The following is a 21,751-nucleotide window of genomic DNA, read 5'->3' on the forward strand; positions in this document are numbered from 1 at the left end:
TGAACTTTTCAATGGCATGTTTAAATCTCGATATGCCCCTCTAGTTTGTGACTGGGATGCCGAGGATCACAAAGCGGGTGTGAATAACCATGCAAACTTACATGGTTCCCTCACATGTTACAGTCACCTATTCGATGTGTCGGTTAACCACACACGCTCCACTAAACTATGACAAACATTGAGTCACCCTTTGCTACCTTTGCTTAGAACCATTTAGTGTGCCGGTTAACCACACACGCTCCACTAACGTCTCCGCAAGGGCACAAAGTGTAATTTCATGGAATTGCATCAATTCACTTTTGCCTAAAGTAACTAAGATTGGGAATTTTATGAAAACATTTAGTTACTTTTATACTTCATTATACTTATAATGGAAGGTTTTGTCCTATCCTACCCGTTCGGCTAACGACCCTCCACTAGTCAAGAGTGCGGTGGGTAAGAGTGGATACCCATTCAATCGCCATTTTATAGGCAATTTCCTTAAACACCCCTTATAGACCAGCTTCGTGAAATGAGTCCTACTAACGGTAAGACTGACTTTTACTTATACATATATATAATGTTAGACTTTTAATGTTATATATAGTATAGGGTGTATTTTACACTTTTAAAATACTAGGTGGTCTAATTTAATAATTATACTTTTAATTTAATTAAATTGTACACCAAAACTATATGGATTTATTAAATCTCTTTTAATTATACACCTTAATTAATTAATAAAACCATAAGGGTGTGATTTGAACTTTTCAAAACTATACTAGGGTTTTAGAATTTAACATTTCTAAATTAAACTTTTAATCAACTTTTAAATTCCAAAACTTGAGGGCAAGTTTTGAAACATTTCAAAATATTAGGGTTTAGAATTTAAATATTTCAAAATCAAACTTCTTAATCAAAAAATTTAAATTCCAAAACTTGAGGGCAAGTTTTGAAACTATTCAAAACATTAGGGTTTTAACTATTTTAAATTTCAAAACAAAACTATTAAGTTCAAATTTAAACTATAAAACCTAAAAGGGAAAATTTGAAACTTTTTACAAGATAATTCAAATCTAAATTACAAATAATCAAATTTTATCTAATAAAACAAGTGATTATCTAAATTTTGACAATTATCTTCTATTTAGGTAAGGATATTCACCAAATATTGATAAAATTCGGATATTATAACAAAAACATATTTAAGGTAATTATCCAAACCCAAAACAGGAAGAAAATCGCCAAAATTAGCTGTCAGACGTTTCGACTCGGCGAGTCGAACACTCAGAACCCAAAAATTTCGATTTTCAGTGCTGATGTCGATCAAATATGCATCAATACAATAGAAACCAATCTAGGCTCTGATACCACTGATGGGTTTTAGCCAAAAGACATCTTATGTGCTCATGCAAACCCTAATTCTTGGATCTAGGTTTCTCTATTGTACATGCAATTAATCCAAGACTTACAACCCTAGATCTAATCAATATAACATATGAATTAGGAGACAGATTTCGGAGATGATTATGTCTATCAGGACCACCATGGTTGAGTATTCTGACGAGCGCTATGCAACCATTGCTGAGACGGCTGCCGCAGCAGCTATAACGACGGCAGGTGGAGGAGCAGGTCGAGCTTTCCAGTATCGAGACTTGTTGGTGGTACATATTCTAATGAGAAGAGGGTTGCGGTTATTTAGGATCAGGAAGATGATATTTACTCATTTTATTTCCACAGGTGGAGCGAGAGAGGCTAGCATGTGAGTTTCTAGATGTGAGGCTCGGGGGTTTGCACGAGGCCGGAATATGAGTCATGGGAAATTTTGAAAGGAGTAATGATTATGTTCAGCTGGACTTATACAGCTGGAAGTAGAATGGTTACGTGATAGGGTTGGAATGTTGTTTCTAGGGCGAGGATTGTACCCTTTCAGCTTTAGAACTCAAAGAAGTGAGCATGATTGTGACCCCAAGATCAGTTAGATGAGAGGCAATCGGTTTGGGCTTAACAATAATGATTTGGTAGGAGAGTTTTGTCAGGGAGCAAGACAATCTCGAGACTTCAAGTTTCAGATCTAGTAAATGTGCTCATATTGCAAGGGATTTATTTATTTTCAGGTTTTAGAACCCTGCAAGGGTTGGTTACGGTTGCCTTGGAAAGGCTAGGATATGCTTGTAGTTGCGGCCATGTAGTTCAAGTTGTCTGGCGTGTAAGGAATGATAAGAAACGATTTTGAGGACGAAATCAAATTTAAGTGGGGGAGAATTGTAACACTCCATTTTAAGAAGAATAATTAAAATAATAAATTCGGGACCCTGAGAAGTAATTTTATTATTATTATTTATTATTATAGCCCAAACTCGAATAATAATTACTAGAGTGTTGGTTTCGAGAAGCCAAATGACAAGATTCAAATCTCCAGGGGTTAAAGTGTAATTTTGGGACTTAATTTGTAAAGATTTTCATAAGTCAAGTGGTGTTTGGTATTATTTGGACTTGATTTGTAAGGGTTTTCAGAAGGAGGGGTTGAAATGGTAAATTTTGGATCGAAATTGAAAGAAAAGGGTGAAAGAGGGACCAAATGTGTTGCTATGGAATAAAGTTTGAAGGGATCGGGTATATAACCCGTCACCTTCTCTAACCTAAACCCTAACCCTAAAAAGAATGCAGTCGCCACCTTATGTCTCCCACCGGCCACCCTCCTTCCTCTACCTCCAATGCTACCAGTCGCTGAAACACCACCCTTATACCCTATTGCTGGCGACAACGAAGACTCCCTGACGAAGCTGTGAGAGCCAATGCCACCTCTCCATCGTTCCCTTCTTCTCCTTCTCTTTTCTGTCACCGTTCACATCCACCTCCGACTATTGCCAGTTCTGTTTCAATTACCGCTCGCTTTGGAGCTCGTCCCACAGCATCTAGCCGCCGTTAATCGTCGCCTTTCTCCGTCCTATGTTTACAACACCTCATCCATGACCACCGCCGCCATCGGTTGAAGAAGCACCTGCATCCGCTGCCTCCAGTCATCGCTGCTTCAATCATGACTGAAGAAGAAGATCAACAGTGGAACGTCGGACGTGAAAAAGGGCAAGCCATTGCCGCCGTTTACCGATGTTTTTTCCGCTCCGTTTGCCGCCTGTCACCTTGATGGTGGTTGAGATGGGTTCGTGTTCTGCAAGAGCCCAAGTATTCGCGTCATGGTCGTTTATTGGCCGGAAACCAAGGAAAAGAACCACCATGGCCGCCGCCTGCTTCCATTTTCCTTCACCACTAGCCGCCATGGGAGGTGGTTGTGTGTATGCTTTTCTATGATATTAGGTGTGTGTGTGTGTGTGTGATTGTACTGCTGTTGTATTTCATTAAGAGAGTGTGTGTGGTTTATGTAAACTGGAAGGAAAAGTGAGCCACCACCACCACCGTGAGGTGGTAGCTACCACCTCCAACCAACACCTGCCGCCACTATGCAGTTGTGTGTGTGTTTTATTAGCATGTGTGTGGGTGTTATACTTGGATTGAGTTGTAACTTGTAAATGGTGCCAGAATAATAATAGAAAATCCTTAACCACCACCGTAAGGTGGTGGTTGCCGCCACCGGCCGTTGTGTCGGGTGGCGGTGTGCTTTGATTGCGTTTGGACCTAGTTTGGGGGATGTTTGGACAATGTGGGACCAATGAAACCCAATTGGGCCCAATAAAACCCTAATGAGCCAATAAGGCCCAATGTGACCTACAAGCCCAACCAATTGATTAATGGGCCAAGATTGGGTAGGAAACCTTAATTAGGGTTTGGAAAACCCTAATGGCATAAAACCCTAATTTTGAGAATTTATCGGGACACACATGAGATTATTTAATAACTTGAAATATTAAATAATAATCATAGGCAAAATTAACCTAAAAGCAATATTAGACTTAATGGATTAAGTCCTTGGTAGATTAAGTTCTTAATGGGTTAAGTAGGAACACTTAACCCTAATCATCATTTCATGTGAAAAACCCTAATTTTGGGATTATGGGCTTGGACTTATCGGGACCCACATTTGGGCTAATGGAATGGAATTAGGTATTAAGCCCAATTACATCATAAGACTTATTTAGTAAAGTGATGGACTTAATGGATTAAGTCCTTAATGGGTTAAGTTAGAAACACTTAACCCTAATTGCCATTTTATGTGAAACCCTAATTTCGCTTGGGTTTTGTGTTGGGCCTTTCCTTTGGGCTTTGGTAATTGGATTATTAAAGGGCCATCCAAGAATAGTCATATGGACTAGAATATGTTGATGGGCTTAGGGTAAGGACCATATGAGGGTGTGGGCCCAATTTGGAAAATTGGGCCATATGTTGGGCTTTGGCCCATTACTTGATTATTGAGCCTTTAGTGTGTGAGTTGGACTTTGGGCTTGGAACCCAATTATTAATTGGTGTTGTTTGAAGTTGACAGTTCGGGAATCTGTCAACCAGCAGCTGGAGTTTTATCGGTGGGACTTCAGCAGTGCCAGGTGAGTTATCCTCACTATATCAACAGGGTCTAAGGCACCAAGGCTAGCCCTTATAGATTGTATTCGGATTATCGTATGATATGCTTACTGATTTACATCCTGGTAGTTAGGATGGTGATATGTTATGCTCAGTGATCTGCTTAGGTCGGTATTCTTGGTATATAGGATGATGCTATGTTAGTGACCTGTTAGGTCGGTATCCTGTATACAGGATGTTGCTAAGGTTAGAGATCTGTTAGATTGGTTTGACTGTTATATGCATAATATTGTTTGTGTGTTATCCATGTGCACATGATTATTTGTTTGGGGGTTGGGTTGAGGCGGTGTCCTGCTTTGTGCGATTGAGGCCAACATACCCGGGGAGGTCCGGATAGGCTGTAGGCCCGTAGGAGGCGGTCCAGTCATGCTGAAGGCCCGGCGAGCGGTCCGGATAGGCTGTAGGCCCGTAAGAGGCGGTCCAGTCATGCTGAAGGCTCGAGAGCGGTCCAGATAGGCTGTAGGCCCGTAGGAGGCGGTCCAGTCATGTTGAAGGCTCATTATGCATGTTGTTCTGTATTTGTATTGATACGATATTTGTTTTGGTTAGTAGGGTTGGTATTTTAGGGTAAACTCACTAAGCCTTCGAGCTTACATTTATCGATTATTGTTTCAGGTATTCTGATGATTGCGGGAAGGCGAAGGCGTGATCGTGCACCTCCTTACATTTTCATGATTGATTCTGGGGATACTATGATGTTTAAATTATTTAAAAGTAAACTGTAATAACTTAATGGTTTTGCAGTGTTACTGAACCGCTATTTTGAAATAGCGTTTATGAATAGCGGTGCTATTGACCACAAACTTCATTAGCGCTATAACGACGCTACATCTGGCACCCACTTTTACAATTTCGTACATATTGGGTTACTTTGAAAAAGAAAAAAAAATTGTTTGTGTGTTATTTCAGTATCAAATCGTTATTTTTTTTTAACTAGTCTACTACACTTTTTGTTTTAATAAGTCAAAATAATAAATATAATTAATTACAAACTATAAAGCAACAAATGACAACTTTCATTTCTCGTCTATTTTAGTACTTATAAACCACAAACAACTTGAGTTGCGATGACATGTGACGTTTTTTAGTTTCCATAGTATTATATTTGAATATTATATATAGATTATGTTATGTTTTTATATGATTTTTTATGATATTAATTATATATAGTATTAATAATCTAATATATAAAGTTTTTGTAAATATATAATACAAATTATACATAATATTAAAAAAACGCTATATCACCCGGATAACCGCGATTTTAAATAGCGGCATATGACCGCTATTGAAATTTTGACCGCAATAACTGCTTAGGTGCAGAATATGATATGCTAAGACAGTTTAAAAAGAGAGCTAAAAGGTTACATGAAAAACAAATGGTTTGGAAGAGCCACATTGCTGTCTATATTATGACTATAATGAAGTGCACACTGTGACCTAGTTTTCCTCTCTATTTATATGAGAGAAAGTAATAGTTTTTTTATATACAAATGAATATTCTAATATAACCATCATCAATTATCATTGTAGAGCATTTTCACCACTAACAAAATTGATTGCTAAAACATGACATAAACCTTATCTTTTTTATCCCAAATATCATTGGTTATTGATGCGAAATATTTATCATCCAAGCCAATAATCGTGTGAGATATTCAAGACTTTTTGTAGAAAGCAAATACCGTCATTTATTGGTGTGTGACAACAAAACTATATGTTGTGATCCACTTCCACCCAATTTCTTATTCAACATTGTTTTTTGAGAATTTTTTTAGAGTAATTGCAAAAAAGTTAACCTACACCGTAGCATACAGGCCATCTTGTTTATGTAAATCAGGTACACAATGGTTTGCTAGTTTACTGACATACAAAGGAGCTCAACCCACATTAAAATTATAAATCACACAACTATGCTACCACCTCAAGTATGTCGGATACTATAATAAAAAAATCTTCACCTAAGGTCAATTCTTATAAATTAAAAGATTTAACATCATGTAACAACAGTGTCAAGTTTTTTAACAAATTATGGATTTCGTCGACTTTCGGATGCAACCTTCCACTAGAAACAAATTCATGAACTTCCCCATTCACTTCAATTAGGCTACACCCAGGAATTTTTTCTATCTCTTTTTCTTTCATCAACATCCTTTCTCTTATCGCCATCTCAAACTCACCCCCACTTGCATAAACATTCGACAAAAGCACATGCCCACAACTCTCTCCTTCACCTAAATCAACCAAATTCCTTGAAGCCCACTCCCCCATTTTCACATCTCCATGAATCCTACAAGATGACAAAAGAGACCCCCATATAACACCATCTGGTTTCATGGGCATACTTAAAATGACAATTTTAGCCTCTTCAAGTAGCCCTGATCTTCCTAACACATCTATCATGCAACCATAGTGCTTAATCGATGGCTCAATTTTATATCTTTCGGTCATTAAAGAGAAATAAAATTTAGCTTTTTCAACCAATCTTGAATGACTACATGCCATTAGAACACCAATGAAAGTTACAGAATCAGGGTTAAAGATAGATGATTCGAGCTTTGAGAATAACTCGATTGCTTCATTCCCATGGCCATGGATTGCAAGACCCATGATCATTGAGTTCCAAGATGATAATCCCTTTATAGGGGAGGATTCAAAGACTTGACATGCTCTTTCAATGCTCCCACATTTGCAATACATGTTTATTAGTGAAGTAATCATGATTACATTAAGTTCCACTTTGTTCTTTATGATGTAATCATGAATCCACTCACCTTGATTCAATGCTCCTAAGTTTGCTGAAGCATTTAATAAACTCACCAAGATGAACTCACTTGGTTTCATCTTCTCTGTTTGCATGATTCTAAAAAGATCCAATGCTTCAACCCATTTCCCAGTTCTTACATACCCACTTATCATGTTATTCCAGGAAACAGAGTTTCTGTGAGGCATTTCATCGAACAGAGCACGTGCATTGCCTATGTTCCCAAATTTTGCAAGAGACAAAATCATTGTATTCCAAGCAACAACGTCCATATCCTCACCATCTCCAAAGAGTTGAATTGCTTCACCAAAATACCCACAATTGGCATACATGTGTACGATGCTGTTACGTATATAAACATCAAATTGTAACCCTAATTTCAAAATTCTACCATGAAGCTGAGCTCCATTTCCTGCCAGACCAAGTTCTGCATAAGCCTTGAAGACTGATGGGTACGTTAGTCTTTCTGGGTCTACAGATGAATGAATCAACATATCAATAAACAAAGATATCGCCATGCGTGGGTTTGAGCTCCTGGAGAAACCTCTGATGATTGTATTCCAAGTGAAAAGATTAGGGTTCTGAGTTTGATTGAAGAGCTTGAAAGCATAGCTGATATCCGCAGCAGGTGAGGTGGCTGCAAACGACAGCAGGCGAGAGGCGGCAATGGTGTCTTTGATTAAGCCTGTCTTGATGATTTGGGCATGTATGATTTGAAGATCTTTAATGGTAGAACATTTTGTTTCTAAAATGGAAAGGTAAGGTTGATCTGATATGAATTGGGAAATGGATGTTGAAGAAGATGGCAACGGATTCAAGGAACAGAAGCAAGGCGCCATTTTCAGTTAGAGGTTGAAATTCCACATCCAAACTCTTTTCCAGCTTTCCATTGTGCAATAATACTTTGTGGCCAAAATTAATATAAATAAATAATAGTAGAAAATTAAGATGGTGTTTGATAACTTGATTTGACCTCTTATGTATTTGGAAAAAAAAATTGTTTTTATGGATATAAAATACATAAAAAAAGTCTTTTTGATTTTTTTTTAATGACAAAAAAACTTTTAATTTTAGAAGATATTTTTTAAGTTTTTAAGTTTTAACCGTATGCAATGGGAGAACCAATATAGTGATACTGCTACCCCTTATTTTCTTCTCATTGGTATTAAAATATTGGATTTTTTTCATATAAGATGGTGCAAAATATAATTAATGAACCCAACAAAATGAAAAGGGAGATAGGACCGGGGAATGCCAAGATGGAGGGTGGAACTAATTAGGTCACTATATACACAACTACATTCAACATATGGAAAAAAAATAATTAGACTTGTTAATAAAAAGGTGATTGATTTTATAAATGATGTTTTGATTTGTTAAGATTGAATGAGTGATGGAGCATTTTCGAAAAATGGATACACACATAGATCAATTTTAAAATGTAAGATTTTGTGATAATTTGTTGTATCTAAGGAAATCATAAATTTAAAAAAATATATATATTTTATTATATTTTATTTGAACTTTTTGTGTTATCCCTTACAAAAGATTTTAGTTCCGCCACTAACCTACCTTATATTTATTTTTTACACCAACAATGTTGACCACTGCTGCCACCATAAAAACGTTGCTGCCACCTCCGCCACCTCCACCCTCTCTATCAAATACAATAGCAAAAGATGTCAAATCATATTTTGTGAGATCAATTTATGGTTATTTGTAAAATAATATTGAATGATTATGGACAAAAACTAAATTTCAGTTATTCTAAATATAATATGACCATTTCACTTTATGGTTGTTTGTAAAATAGTGAGTATTTTGACAAAATGTAAGGAAAAGGAAAATATTAATGATTTTTCAAAAGAAAAATGCTTTTGCAAAATTTTCATATTTTTTGGAAGGAAAATTTCATAAAAGAAATCATTATATTTTGATTTTTTTATTTAATCATTGGAATTTTAGTTTTTTCTTTTTAGATTAACCTTTGAAAGTTTTTTTTGCGTAGCAGACACCAATTCTAACAATATATATATATATATATATATATATATATATATATATATATATATATATATATATATATATATATATATATATATATATATATATATATATATATATATATATATATATATATATATATATTGTTAAAGATGGTTTTTTAAAAAAAAAATCAAAGTTTCAATGGTTAAATCTTAAAAATAAAATTTTTCATTGGTTAAGCGAACAAATTCCAAACTATAATGGTTTTTATAGAACTCAATGTCTTTATGCAGTGATTTTCATGAAAAATAAAACAAACTCTAATGGTGAAATTGGAAAAAATTGTTTCCGTGGTTAAATCCGAAAAAAAAGTATAGTGGTTTTTATGTTTTAGAATATTAATAATTTATAAAATAATAGTTTTACAAAATTTTCTTTACACGAAAAGAGAAATCTGAAATAAAGTCCTGAAGTTTTACTCTATTAAGGACTTTTTTGAAAATAAACAATCATTCATACATATCTTTATTTTGAGTTTTTAAATAAATAAATATAAAAAATATAATAATTATAAAAACACATGTTAAAATGATATGTAATTATGGTTTTCGTTATGAAATTTATTGAAGAAATCATAAATAAAAACCCAAATGAGCCCAAAAAGCCATCGCACTTTCCTCAAATCAGCAATTAAGTTCCTAAACTTTTATTTAAAAGGGAAGCATCCTTGAGCATATAATCTTATAATAGGTAAAATTAAGAGTTGAATATCGACATATGCTATATTGTTTACCTTTTTTAAAAATTATCATATATTTTAGCTATTAAAAATAAATATTCTCATTTACTTACAAATACTGAAATATTACGTTGTTAAGCTATTAACATATAAGTATTTTAGCTACCAACACACACAACACAAGCAACCAAGCCAATCATGAGAAGTGATAAAAACACAAAAGAATAACCCACTTGTTCATCTTAACTGTTATAATTCATCTCAATATAACTGCTAGAAATACCAAAATCCAAGCCTCTTTTCAAAACAACAAAATAAACAAAACCCCATTTCTAAACAACAATATCCCATCATTTGTATCCAAATTTATTTCATCATAAACATATCCAACTGATTCTAGAAGATTCCAGAAATCACAAGTTCTTAAGAGCCGAATCTGGCATTGGTTTTGCAGTAGGTGTCAATCTAGCCAAAAGTGCCTTGTTATGGCAATGATCAGCATCAACAAAATAAAACTCCCCATTTGCCTTAAACGTGACATAAGGTCTATTAGTTTCAGCTATCCTAATATCTGAAAACTTAATAGTTTTAGTCACAAAACTCGCTAGCCACGTCATCATGTCCACCTCAAACGTGTCAGAACCCGGCTGCCACCTCAGCTTATGAATATACGGACTCACAAACCAATGAAGAGCCAAAGTAGTGGAAGCACTCAAGAATATAACAGAGGATGCAACTGCACCTTTTATGATGACATTCATGTCTGGTGATGTCATGAAGGTGATCACAGGTCCTAATGATACAGAGAGACAACAGGTGGATAAAGAAAGAAGTTTTACTTTTTTTATGGTGCTTGAGATTGGGCCATAGTAGATTACTCCTGAATCTTTCTCTTGTTTCTCTGATTCGATTCCTTTTTTAGGTCCAATTGTGATCTTGTTGTTGTCTTCGATTGTGGTTGATTGAGATGCGAATCTTGTTTGGGTAAATGGAAGATGATTCATGGGGTTGAAGTGTGGTGTTGTGGTTTGAGATTTCTGAATTTGCCATGTTGCTAATCTGTGAGGGTGGAAACCTGAAGAAGTTGAAAAACGTGAAAGATGATCAAAATGTGGGTAAATAACTACTGTTGCTTTGAAAAATCTATCTCAGATAACAAATATTCAAATTATAATGAATCTAGCAAGTCTGTGATCCAATTAAACATGATTTGGAAGAAATACAGGATTAACAGAGAGTGTGGCTATCAGTTTGTTGTGATTCTTTTCCTTTTTGATTCCTCAAAACAAATCTAAACGACGGATGTCGAAAGGAGAAAAATAATTTGGATGATAGGTGTGTATAAACATCGATGAACAAACGCGATGATCTCAATAGCAAAACAATACTAGCTTGAGAGGTGCGAAAGAAGGGTGATTACGTAGATACAAATATGAACAAGCAAGAACAGTGAAAATGCACAATCCATGAGTTCAATCAGATACTAAACTTTAATGGAAATGAAGAAGAGTTACAAGAACCTGTGTGGATTTTGGAGGAACTCAGATGGTGACGTGTTTGGGATCGAACCAGTTGAAGAAGAATTGATCTTGCCATTTTCTTAAGAATCAAAATACTCTCACCTCAATTCTCTCTCCCTCCCCGATTCGATCTTGTTTCCTGCACAGTTTATTAGGGTTTTGCAGATTATAGGAGGGTTTTCTAATAAAGGGAACATAATGATAGAGTCTAAAAGCAAAAACAAATTGGGCATTTGGTCTAGTGGTATGATTCTCGCTTAGGGTGCGAGAGGTCCCGAGTTCAATTCTCGGAATGCCCCAATTTTTTAGACATTTGTAACTTTTTGTTTTTAAAGTAGAATCTAACTTTCTTTCATTTTATCTTTCACTTTTAAAGTTTCAAAAAGTAATGATGGAATAAAATGGAGCTCAAACTTGTCAATGGAAATGGAATACGAATATTGCCGAAATTCAAGATAATATTTATATAAAGTTGTACATAAATAAGTAATTTTTTAGAATATGAACTGTTTTATCATTGATTTATTTACATAGATTTTGAAAGAACTTTTTTGTAATTAATAACTATCATATAGAACTTTTTTAATTCCACATAGCCGAGTATTTGGGCAGAACAACCACTAGGTACTAAACTTTATCCAAAGAATAATTATAAAATGGCAAGCGTAACAGCTAGTTATAAGCACTTGATGGCAAACCAGCCAACGTATCAACTAGGTAAAAGCGTTTCCTGACGAACCGACCAATGTAATAACTAGGTACAATGTTTTCTATAAATGCGAGTCAACATAACAACTAGACATAATATTATCTTTAAAAGTTGAGCAGAGTATCTATTGGACATAATATTATCCTAACGTTATAAGCATAATTATCTAGCTAATATGCAATTAGTAATAACTATGAAATAGTTGTATTTTAACATGTATCCCCCGCGAAAAGGTTTGGATAATAGGGCCGTGAACTCACCCTTAATGCGCGAAACCACTGATGTAGGGTAGAATTCGAGAGTCTGTAACTCGGGAGACGCTCAGGAATCAATGGCACGCCGATCAAGAGAGAGAGAGAGAGAGAGAGAGAGAGAGAGAGATATGTGCTTTTTAGGGTGTAAGGAACCGAATGTCGAAACCTGCTCCTTATAGCCAAAATTTCGAGTGCATGTCGCGCAATATGCGCCGCACAATTGCGTGTGAGCCATAGAGAGTTGTCACGTGTCATCATCTCCGCGTGCTATGTCATCCCGTATCCTGACGAATCGAGTGTAGAAATGCACGCCGCGTGCTCAGCGCAAGTGTACATCGGCATGAAAAATCATCTTCAAAAATTTGTAACTCTCGCATACGAGTTCTGTTTTCAACAACTCTTATATATTCGCGTAAGTCTCGACGTACACTACAACTTTCCTTTTGGTCGTTTTGGCTAACTCCAACTTTGTTTTTAGCCTATATTTTATAACCTTTATGATTTTATAAAAATCATAACTCTCTCATACGGTTTCTGAATTAGGCATTCTTTATCTCAAAATTCTTACATTGAGTAGTATTACGTTTCTCCTTTTGGTGACTTTAGCTAAAAGTCAACCGTTTTTTCGTAGCTTTTTGACATTGTAATTTCTTACATGCGGTAGACTTTTATATCTTATACAATTCATAACTAATTCATATGAGGCTGGATTTTTATAAAATTTATATTTTCGGGATTGCATTGGTGTGTACTCTCTCTCTCTCTCTCTCTCTCTCTATATATATATATATATATATATATATATATATATATATATATATATATATATGTGTGTGTGTGTGTGTGTGTGTGTGTTTTGGTGCACTAAATTTTAGCTCGTTGGACGATTTGGCTGATTTTTCTTATCTAATTTAATACGAACTCTTGTATTTTTATCATAGATTGATATTTACTACGTATTAAATTTATTGACGTTTTGACAATTTTAGTGGTTAACAACCGGTGATAATTATCGCATGTGTTACAGTCCATAATAAGCTATTAAAGGATTCATGTGATAGAGAATGGTACGGCCCGTGCTGTATTTAACAAGTTCTTGGTGGGATGTTGATTGGTTCTTGCAGCCTGGTGGGATGATGGTCGTGTGCCTATGGGCCCACTAGGTGCTTCTCATTCCAATGGTTGGATGGTATCACGACGTGGCGTCATGGGGGCTTAGAAGGGGGGCAAAGTGGGCAGCTGCACAGGGCCCAATTTTTTTCATTATATATTTTTATTTAAAAATACAAAATTATAATAAAGATAAGGGCCTTTTTTCTTGTTCATCCTGGGCCTTTAAGAATATTTCATTTTTCAGGATCGGCTGCGTGGCGTGAACCATCAAAGGTTTCATTTTTGTGAGTTGACCCGACTGTTGTAGTAGAGACTCGTGTGTTGGTTCAATAGTTGTTTGGCATGGTCGGGTGATTGAGCAGTGTGGAAATGCTACTGATGGCTTAATAGCCAATGGATTTGGGTCGGGCTTTGGTAGGATGTTGATAAAAAGTTAAATTTGTGAAGAAAATTTTGATAACTAAAACCGAGTTTAAAACCAAATCGGGTATGGGATGATGGATTTTAAAAGTTTCCATTCATCTATAACAGCTAAAGAATAGTTCCGAATGGCCGGAAACATTGTCGGAATAACCGTGAGTAAAATCGTTATTTTTAGAAAACAATAACCTTAGTTAATATGTCAACTTTGAAGGCTTGGAAGACTGACTTCCCGATATACAAAATGAGCAAACAATATATCATTCGAAAGAGCTCATGGCATAATAGATAACGCAAAAAGAATCGGGTATAACGGAGTTCGGATGAAGAAGTTACAAGCGTTTGAAGTTGACTGAAAAACAGAAAAAACACAGCACCGACAGCAGCTGACCACCGGCCACTACGACGACGCGTGGACATGCGTGGAGCGAGTGGTGGTGTGTGGTTGGTGCTAAAACGTTTCCAACTCGATTTTCTTCGATAAGCTAAGTGAGCCCCATGTCAATCAGTGTTATTTCGGGAGAAAAACTAGACCGAATAGGTGTCATGAACAATTATTTAAAATTGAAGTTATATAGAGTTGAGTTTGTAAGAAATTCTTGCGTACTCTAGTTTCAGACACCAAATATTTCTTAGGGATAAACACTACCCACCATATTTCTTCGTCTCTCTCTCTCTCTCTCTCTCTCTCTCTCTATATATATATATATATATATATATATATATATATATATATATATATATATAATACACCCGTATACACATACAAATACAAATGTCAATCGAGGTGCAAATAACGGGGTTTCTTCATAGATACTTATAGAGTAAGTAATACTTGATTATTTTGCATTAAATCAATTTATCAGTATTATATATAATATCGAATACTATCTAAGCTATTGGTGGATTGTATACCCGAAATGACACGATATTAAAAATATGAGTCCCTATATTGTTGTCACGTGGTTTGGTGAAAACACTGAATTCAACACCAGTAATGACAAAATATATGTAAACCTTAAGGAACTCTGGAAATTTTCCAGAGTATAAATGACACTGAAAAGTTATACATGGTGTCATTAGGATAAATAAGAGAGATATAGGTTGAAACATTATACAAAATTTAATACGAATATTTTATCAATAATTGTTAGGAAAGTAGCCAAAAGAGCGGACAACTAGCTGGGAATTCTGTAGTTAGTTAACCTAACTACCAAGGTGAGTACTTGGCGAGTTTTTCCCATTTGGGATATATGGCAACTCTATTTGAATAAAAATAAATTTACTAGGTTATCTGAGTATTTGGTATATAATACATGATCTAAAAGATTTTTTTATTATAATTGTTACAAAATGAGATATGGAAAAAACAATTATAACTTTTATATAAAAATGCATCATGGCGATTGTGTGTTTGAGAAGTCAAAAGAAAAGTGGTGCCCATGCATACATTGGATATAACTGCATAAAAGTTGAGTACAGTTCCGGACAGAAATCCGAGAAAGGGGATTAAGACTCTATTCGGATGGTACCTCTCTTCGCGAAGTAGATGTCTTTTGTAATTATAGGTTGATTTGTTCTTCCTATCTCGGGAAAATACCATGCTAGAGTGGTATGTCACACTAGGGTGAAAAAAAAAAGGATGAACGGAGTAAACTATTAGCACATTGTTTTGTTGTGCGCATTTCATGCATAGCATTGCATGTATATAATAAAGAAACAAATTTACAAATGAGAATATGAACATTATCGTTTCAAAAACCCAAGTAACTCACTATACATATCTGTCTTACGTATATTTTTATATGACAGGTACAGGTACATAAAAGTTGAGTACCGGACTACTCGTTCTGTTGAAAAGTAAATAATATATAAAAAATAAAGTCTAAGGCCCCATGTAAGATGTTCTGCTCAATTATGGTTTTGTATTCAGATTGTAATACCCCAAAATATTGTTAAATTATAAACACTTTTAAACTTTTGTAAAATAAATTTTGTATACATGACTACTCCTTCTGTTTTTATAATAAAAATAAGTTTGTAAATGTTCTATAAATTTAGGATTGTTACAATTTGGTATTAGAGCTACAGTTTAAGCGAATTAGGTTGAGAATTTTCCAAACCTAGGCTTAAACTGTTAAATAAATAAATATTTATATTTGTACATTATGAATAGTAAAATACTTGAATATTAAAATACCAAAATAGTGAAATACATTAATAATATCGTATATATAAACAATACGGTATATACAAGAATAGTATACATGAATCGTATGATATAGACAAGAATAGTATCATATACATGAATAGTATGGTGTATACATGAATAATATCGTATGTATGAATAGTATCATATATATGAATAGTACCATATACATGAATAGTATGTATTTATGAATAGTACCATATATATGAATAGTAGAATGTGAATACTAATTTTTTTGGAATTATTAAGTTATATACAACAAGTGACGGTGTTCATAATATATGCCACTAATTTTGACGTCACTATAACGATAATACATTCATTATTTGTTATAGATAATGGAAGGGCAAGCTTCTAGCAATCCACCGGTACAAGAAAATGAGATACCTCGTATCAATAATGAGGGTAATATCAAAAACGATCCTATTAAACCGCCAGCAATAGTGGCAGAGATGCAACAACTCTTTAATGAGATGCGAGAAATGGTAAGGATGGATGTGAATAAAATTCTTGATGATCGTATGCAAGGTTGTAGAACTCGCTACTCGGTACCTGCTCACCGACTGGAGAGTAGCTAGTACTCGGAGAGTACTCGGATTCGATAATTCATGTAGAATAATTTTAGGAAAACTATATATGTCAAAATCATAAGTTAAAATCATAATTTGATTCAAATATATAACAAAATTAGATACATGTGCATACATAAAAACTGAAATACACACAAATGTCTTACTTCATAAATAATTACTGAAAATTTAAGATATATATGTAGTAATAATCACATGCGTGTGTTAAATAATAAATCATTAAGTGTATTATACATATTAATCTTGAAATTCTTAATTTTTTTCTCGTTTTATGACAATTTTGACCCTTTGACTGATTTTGACTGAGTTGGCCGAATTTGACTGAGTAGGCCCGAGTTGGAGAGATGTTGACCGATTTTTGACCGATTTTGACTTAATCCGATTTTTTTTGCCGAGTTCACATTACTAGCCTCGGTGGAGGGCCGATTCCGAGTAATCGGCCGAGTAGGCCGAGTTTTGCAACACTGATCGTATGGAGGAAAGTACTCAACCACAAATCAGCAATCCATTAAGAAGCCGTTCTACCGGTGGCAATACTCATACCCACACTTCATCGCAAAATGAAGATAGTGAATCCGAAACTGAAGAGAAGAAAAGGATGTTCATTTAAGTCCTTTATGTCCTGCACACTAGAAAATTATTATGGTAGCTTTAAACCAAAAGTTACTATGGGCTGGATTCGAGACACTAAGAAAGTTATCGAAAGTAATAGATGCAAAGAAATCCAGATGGTGACTTATGCTTCTCGATTACTTTAAGGCGATGCACTAGCTTGGTGGGACTCTTTATATGAGACTCTGGGAAAGAAGAGGATTTATAACTAGTCATGGGAAAGGTTTGTCAAAAGGATGAAGGAAAAATTATATCCCATTCGAGATACTGAAAATCTGGAAGAAGAATTTATTACCATAAAGAAGGGTAATATGTCAGTAACAGAGTATACCAAGAATTTTACCGGTGTGATTCCTTTTGTAGCAACCACATACCCTAATGAACGTTCAAGAATAAACTTATATGCAAACAGGCTTCCATGGGAGTATGAATTAGAAGTCAAATGTGCAACCACTCTTGACGATGCTATAATTATTGCACGTAATGTGGAAGATGTTGGTAAAAGAAGGGCTTTATCAAGACAATTCTTTAAGGAGAAACGCGGGTTCAGAGGCAGTGCAAGTTCCAACAAGAAAATTCGTTTCTCTTTCAGCCAATCAAAATAAACAAATGTAAAGAAGTGCAAAAAATGTGGAAGGTTTCACCCGGGAGAGTGCAAAGTGTTTGCAGGAACTTGTAACAAGTGTTGAAGATATGGACATCAAGCTAAAGACTGTCTGACAAAGGATTTACGAGATGTAGAATGTTTTTCATGCCACAAAAAAGGGCATTACAACTTTAACTGTCTAAAGAAGGGGAGTGAAAATTTGATGTCAACCGCCAATAAGAAATCAGAAGCAATAAAATTCAAAGGGCATGCTTTTCAAACTACAGAGGAAAAAGCCAAAGGAACTTATGATGTGGTGTCAGGTACCTTAATTATCAACTCATTAGCTATACGTGTGTTATTTGATTCGGTTGCTACTCATTCATTTGTGTCTCAAAAGCATGGTGTCAAATTAAATGTTCCTTTAGAATTGCTTCAAAATGAGAATGTCATCGAACTTGCCAATGACGAGTTTATTACTGTTTGCCATAGGTATAAAAAATTGTAAACTAGAAGTTAACGGTAAATCATTCGGAGTTAATCTCCTACCCATAAAGGTTAAAGGTTTTGATATAGTCATTGGGATGGACTGGTTGGAAGCTAATCAAGCAAAAAAATAATGTGAGAAAAAGATAGTATCTGTCAAGACTCAGGAAGGAGAAAAAGTATATATATATATATATATATATATATATATATATATATATATATATATATATATAGAGAGAGAGAGAGAGAGAGAAGTAGGTTCATTTAAAAACATAGATTAGTGTGAATACGTGCGGACGATTTACAGCCAATCAATTTTTACCATTTAAAAAAATAATTAAATTTATTTTTAAGGGTAAGCATGTAATTTTACACAAAAGTCAATCAAGTAATTAAAACAAATACCCTAAAAATACGTTTATTGATCTTTCCATAATCCACAAATGAAACCCACCTATTAATCATTTTGTATTACCAGCCCTATCATTCATCGTTTTGAAAAAGATTTTATTATTCTATTGATCCAAATGGATGCTCATACAGAAGACATGTCCATGTTGATTTATATTCAATGCAAGATGGAATAGATCACACTTTTGATGATAGTCTGTTTGATGACCAACATCATGGAATTGATAAAAATACAGGTTTAATTTCTTACAAATTTTCGTATATGCTAACTTCATTTGGTGTTATTCCAATTGTATATCATGATAAGAATCCAAGTTTAATTTATTACACTTTTTCGTAAATGTTAACTTCCTTTTACTAAATTCCGATAGTATATTTTATGTTAATTCATCATGGTTTATTTTTAGTAGAAGATTGTTATATTTATGATAATATTGATCAAGATGCAAACAATTTAGGTGATATTTCAATTGAAGACGAGACATTGGGTGTATTTGATGATAATCATCAAAGTTCTAATCATCAGCATGTGATTATTAATGGAAACAGTATTGGATTCCAAAGGTACCTGATGAAGTTAAGCCAAAACTCAAAGGCCATTACAGGTCCTATGAAGATATAACATATATGTATTACAAGTATGCTCTTGCAGCAGGTTTTGACGTTAGAAAAATGACAAACAGAAAAAATGGGCATGGTATTATTAGATTGAGATACCTCGTGTGTAACAGACAAGGTCTTCCTAATACAGGTCATGTTGATACATTGAACCCAAACAGAAGTAAGATAAAAAGAAGGACTGATAGTCGAAGGACTGGATGCATTGCATGTATTAGATTTAGTATGATAAAAGGAAGCTCTACATGGTTTCTATATGAGTTTGTAGAGGAACATAATCACGAGCTTATGTCTCAAGATAACATATTGTTTTCCCGACACCACAGACAGCTTAATCCATGGCAGAGATCGTTCATTATCAGTCTTTCTAATCAGAATGTTGGTGCCACCCAAGCTCACGGGCTATTTACTACTATTAATGGTGGATACAATATTATTGGAGGCACTGTTGATGATTTTAAAATTTTGATGAGGGATCTTAATTACTTTATAGGTGGAACTGATGCTCAGATGTTAGTCGACAAAAAATGCTCCTAATTTTTCATTCGATTTTAGAGTTGAAAATAAGCAACTCAACACTATGTTTTGGGCTGAAGAGACCTCAAAGATAAATTATAAAGAATTTGGTGATGTTGTCTCCTTTGATGCCACATTCCGAACCAAAAGGTTATGTATATTTTATGTTTATGTTTTTTGTTTTAATTTTAAGTCTTTTAAAATTTTCAATGTAAATTTACCACTTTTTAGGTATGACATGGTATTTGTTCCTTTCACTGGAATCGACAATCACAAAAAGTGTGTTACTTTTGGTGCTGGATTGCTTAGCAAAGAGGATATCGACTCATACACATGGTTGTTGAAATCTTTTCTTAAAGCTTTTGGTAAACAACCAATATTGGTGTTATCTGATGAAGACCCCGCGATGAAAAATGCTATAGCCAATGTTTTCCCAGAATCAATTCATAGGTTGTGTCGATTGTAAGGGAAAATTAGGGATTGTGGTGAAGATCTGGATACCAACTTGGATTGTGATATCACTTTCCGAACTAATATTTCTACCCTATGCATGGGTTACAATAAATTCAGCCTAGGATAATCCAGGTGGACACTTACGTTTCTAGGCACAGAAAACGTAAGCCAATATGCTGAAGGGTTCTGTAAATATGTGATGAAAAACGAGAACTAAAGAACGTATCCCCCTTCTGGAAAGGAAGATTTGTTTATATATTAAACATGATTAGGGTTTCATTAGGGTTGGACCGTCATTAGTTGCTTTGGAAGCAAGTAATATTAATCCGGATTAGGGTTACCAAAACTAACGAGTTTCGTTAGTTTTACCATAATCACCCTCAAGAAATTGAGTTTTCCATTATGTTCCCACATGCAAAATTCGGTGAGGTTATAACTCCTTTCCATGTATCTGCACATACATTTATCAAAGGAATTATTAAGAAGTTAAACTTCAACCTGGCTAACTTGCAGAACCGAACACATACCTGGGATGAATACTTCATGTGTTCCAATCTATAAGTATGAGCTTTCCACATTGAATTCATATCTTAACATTATATTAGGAGGGAATTGGGTGTCTCATCATTATAGAATTAAATGGACTTTAATCCCATCCCGATTACAGACTTGTGCACTAAGTCTCTTGTCAGACCTTTAGTCAAGTGATCTGCCAAATTTTGTTGCGATTTCACAAACTCAACCGAAATCACACCATTCATGATTAGTTCTCTAATCATACTATGTCTAACACCTATGTGTCTAGACTTGCCATTATAAACCTGGTTATATGCTTTAGCCAAAGCGGCAGCACTATCACAAAGGATAGAAATAGGTGCTATCGGTTTAGACCACAAAGGAATCTCATAGACCAAATTCCTTAGCCACTCTGCTTCTTTACTAGCAGCTGCTAACGCAACAAACTCAGATTCCATTGTCGAGTTTGTAATGCAAAATTGCTTCTTGGAAGCCCAAGAAATGGCACCTCCTCCAAGCAAGAATACCCAACCAGAAGTTGAGGAATGGTCCTCCATGTTGGTAATCTAACTTGCATCTGAATGACCTTCTAAAACCGAAGGACTCCCCAAGTAACACAAACCATAATTCATGGTTCCCTTGAGATACTTAAACACTCTATTCACTGCTTGCCAATGTTGAGCACTAGGATTGCTAGTGTACCTGCTCAACTTACCCACAACAAACGCAAT

The 21,751-nt window shown here is 34.8% G+C and overlaps 3 protein-coding genes and 1 non-coding gene across 4 annotated transcripts; 2 read left to right on the top strand and 2 right to left on the bottom strand.

The window, feature by feature from the left end:
• Positions 1 to 6,307: 6,307 nt before the first annotated feature.
• On the bottom strand, positions 6,308 to 8,164 carry LOC111895274 (pentatricopeptide repeat-containing protein At2g42920, chloroplastic). Its single transcript, XM_023891366.3, has one exon. It carries the CDS (start codon positions 8,116 to 8,118, stop codon positions 6,490 to 6,492), a length of 1,629 nt encoding a protein of 542 aa, XP_023747134.1. The 5' UTR covers positions 8,119 to 8,164; the 3' UTR covers positions 6,308 to 6,489.
• A 2,051-nt stretch (positions 8,165 to 10,215) lies between these two features.
• LOC111895251 (uncharacterized) lies at positions 10,216 to 11,683 on the bottom strand. The gene is made up of 2 exons (XM_023891341.3): positions 11,525 to 11,683; positions 10,216 to 11,079 (listed from the first exon to the last, which is right to left on the bottom strand). The coding sequence occupies exons 1-2, from the start codon at positions 11,598 to 11,600 to the stop codon at positions 10,418 to 10,420; spliced, it is 738 nt and encodes a 245-aa protein (XP_023747109.1). The 5' UTR covers positions 11,601 to 11,683; the 3' UTR covers positions 10,216 to 10,417.
• Positions 11,684 to 11,751: 68 nt separating this feature from the next.
• Positions 11,752 to 11,823, top strand: TRNAP-AGG (transfer RNA proline (anticodon AGG)). The gene has a single exon. It is a non-coding gene; the product is annotated as a tRNA-Pro (tRNA).
• Positions 11,824 to 18,240: 6,417 nt separating this feature from the next.
• Positions 18,241 to 20,517, top strand: LOC111895281 (protein FAR1-RELATED SEQUENCE 5-like). Its single transcript, XM_023891372.1, has 6 exons — positions 18,241 to 18,509; positions 19,050 to 19,153; positions 19,325 to 19,465; positions 19,573 to 20,047; positions 20,091 to 20,201; positions 20,283 to 20,517. The coding sequence occupies exons 1-6, from the start codon at positions 18,241 to 18,243 to the stop codon at positions 20,515 to 20,517; spliced, it is 1,335 nt and encodes a 444-aa protein (XP_023747140.1).
• The last annotated feature ends 1,234 nt before the right edge of the window (positions 20,518 to 21,751 follow it).

The sequence above is a fragment of the Lactuca sativa genome, chromosome 9 (genome assembly GCF_002870075.4).
Source record: "Lactuca sativa cultivar Salinas chromosome 9, Lsat_Salinas_v11, whole genome shotgun sequence".
NCBI classification, from domain to species: domain Eukaryota; kingdom Viridiplantae; phylum Streptophyta; class Magnoliopsida; order Asterales; family Asteraceae; genus Lactuca; species Lactuca sativa.